This window comes from Empidonax traillii, unplaced genomic scaffold, assembly GCF_003031625.1.
Source record: "Empidonax traillii isolate 1590-97213 ecotype Southwest subspecies unplaced genomic scaffold, ASM303162v1 scaffold2140:size64023, whole genome shotgun sequence".
In the NCBI taxonomy this organism is placed as follows: Eukaryota; Metazoa; Chordata; class Aves; order Passeriformes; family Tyrannidae; genus Empidonax; species Empidonax traillii.
The window spans coordinates 1-2,166 of NW_020957333.1; the positions used below are offsets into that span (position 1 = coordinate 1).

Consider the following 2,166-nt stretch of genomic DNA (forward strand, 5'->3'; position numbering starts at 1 on the left):
GAGAGAGAAGAGGGTGAGACCTTAGTCAATGAGGTGGAGGAGATGAGTGGAAGAGGTGAGTTTCAGGAGGGAAGAAGGAAGGGAACTGTCCTCTGTTGAGAAGAAAGAAATGAATCTTTTCTTTGGAAGAACGATTTAGGTTCAAAGCACCTGGAGCTTGTCCCAGCCTGGGCTTACCATGGGTTGGGAATTGGTGGCTCCAGCACCCCAAGCTGAAGTTCTCGTGCTGATCTGCAGAGCCCCCACCTGCACCAAAGACACCTGAGGTGACATCCTTGGCCCCTTCCTTTGCATGTAGAGAGAAACAGGAATTTGGGGCCACGGGTTATGGGTCATGGGGTAATATCTATCACAGTCTGCACTGGTTTGTGCCCAGACCTGCCTGTTCTGCTCCTGCAGCAGCAGAGACTGCCAGGCTCAGGTCCAGGTGTCTGCACTGCAGATGTGCAGCCACCCACTGATGTGCATCCTCCTCCAGGAAAGGGGGGTCTCATTGGCCAGGGTGAATGCAAGGTCCTGGGGAGGGACAGGATTGGGGCAGCACTGAGGCTGGGGCAGTCCAGCAGTGAGGGCTTCCCCACCCTGGGAAATGGAACTCACCCTTTCCCTTCTCCTGCTGGGGTGGATGCAGCCCTGAGCCTGCCTGTTCTGAGCAGCTTCTCCTTCTCTGTCCCCAGCTGACGTGACCCTGGACCCAGACACCGCCAACCCCTTCCTCATCCTGGCTGGTGACCAGCGGAGGGTGGGACGGGGGGACGAGTGGACCTCACTGCCTGACACCCCCGAGCGGTTCGACACCGAGCCCTGTGTGCTGGGCAGGCAGAGCTTTGCTGAGGGCAGACACTGCTGGGAGGTGGAGGTGGCTGAGGCGGGGGACTGGTGGGCTGTGGGGGTGGCCCAGGAGTCTGTCAGAAGGAAGGGGGTCCTGAGCTTTACCCCCCAGGAGGGGATCTGGGCTGTGGGGCAGTGGTTTGGACAATACCACGCTTTTACTGACCCTGACTGGACCCCTCTGCACCTTGCCTACCTCCCCAGGGCCATCCAGGTGTGCCTGGACTTCAGAGACAAGCAGGTGGCATTTGCTGATGCTGAAAATGCAGCCCCGCTCTTTGCTTTCTGTCTGGCCTCGTGTCCTGGGGAGAGGCTGCACCCCTGGCTCTGGGTGGGGACGGGCTCGTGGCTCCAGCTGTGCCCCTGACACACGGAGGGAGCACGGGGAGACACCGGCAAGGCAAACACCATCGTCATGGGTCGCGGTGCTGGGAACTGGTGGGGTGGTGGGTCCTGCTGGCTTCTCCCCACGTGTTTCTCTGGCCACCAAGTAGAGGACTGGTGGGTCATGGACGTGGACGCCACCACAGAGCCTCCTTCATCCCGCCCTCCCCACGGCTGGGACTGCAGGGAGAGCACCAAGACAGAGCACAGAGGAGCTTGGTGCCAGGAGGGCCAAGGGCAGGCAGGTGGCACTGAGTGCCAGGGCACTGCAGAGCTGCTCTGTCCAAGGCCACGGAAAATATAGCAGGTAGTAAAAGGTGCTGGGGCAGTGTCTCGGGCTTTTTCATATTAAGATGAAGTTAAAAACCCTCAAGCATAGCTGGATGTTGATGATAACACTTATCTTCCCCACACATCCAAACCTCTCCTTGCCTCCCCTCCTCTTGTCACTGACACATGCACCAAGCAATTTCTTGCAGCAGGGCATTAGGAGTAGCTCTGGGGGAGCCCAGCAAGGCAGACACGAAGCTGAGCAGTGTCTGGAATCCACAGGAGAGGCAATTCCTGCAGATCTGCCGTTCTCTGATCTCTCCCCATCAAGGTCTCCTCTTCCTCACATAGAATAGACTAGACTGGAATATTCCAGTTGGAAGGAACCTACAATGATCATCCAGCTGCCTCACCCCTGCAGGGCTGACCAAAAGTAAAGCTTGTTATTAAGGCCATTGTCCAAATGCCTCTTAAACACTGACAGGCCTGGGGCACTGACCAGCTCTCGAGGAAGACTGTTCCAGACCACCCTCTTGGTAAAGAAATGCTCCCTCATGTCTAGTTGGAACCTCCCCTGGAACAGTTTTGAGCCATTCCCAGGTGTCCTATCCCTGGATCCCAGGGAGAAGGGCTCAGCACCTCCCTCTCCACGTCCCCTCCTTAGGAAGCTGCAGAGCAACA

The 2,166-nt window shown here is 57.6% G+C and overlaps 1 protein-coding gene across 1 annotated transcript; it reads left to right on the forward strand.

Annotated features, from left to right (window-relative positions):
- The first annotated feature begins 6 nt into the window (after positions 1-6).
- LOC114071606 (thaicobrin-like) lies at positions 7-2,160 on the forward strand. The gene is made up of 2 exons (XM_027909457.1): positions 7-55; positions 678-2,160. The coding sequence occupies exons 1-2, from the start codon at positions 43-45 to the stop codon at positions 1,196-1,198; spliced, it is 534 nt and encodes a 177-aa protein (XP_027765258.1). The 5' UTR covers positions 7-42; the 3' UTR covers positions 1,199-2,160.
- Positions 2,161-2,166: the final 6 nt, after the last annotated feature.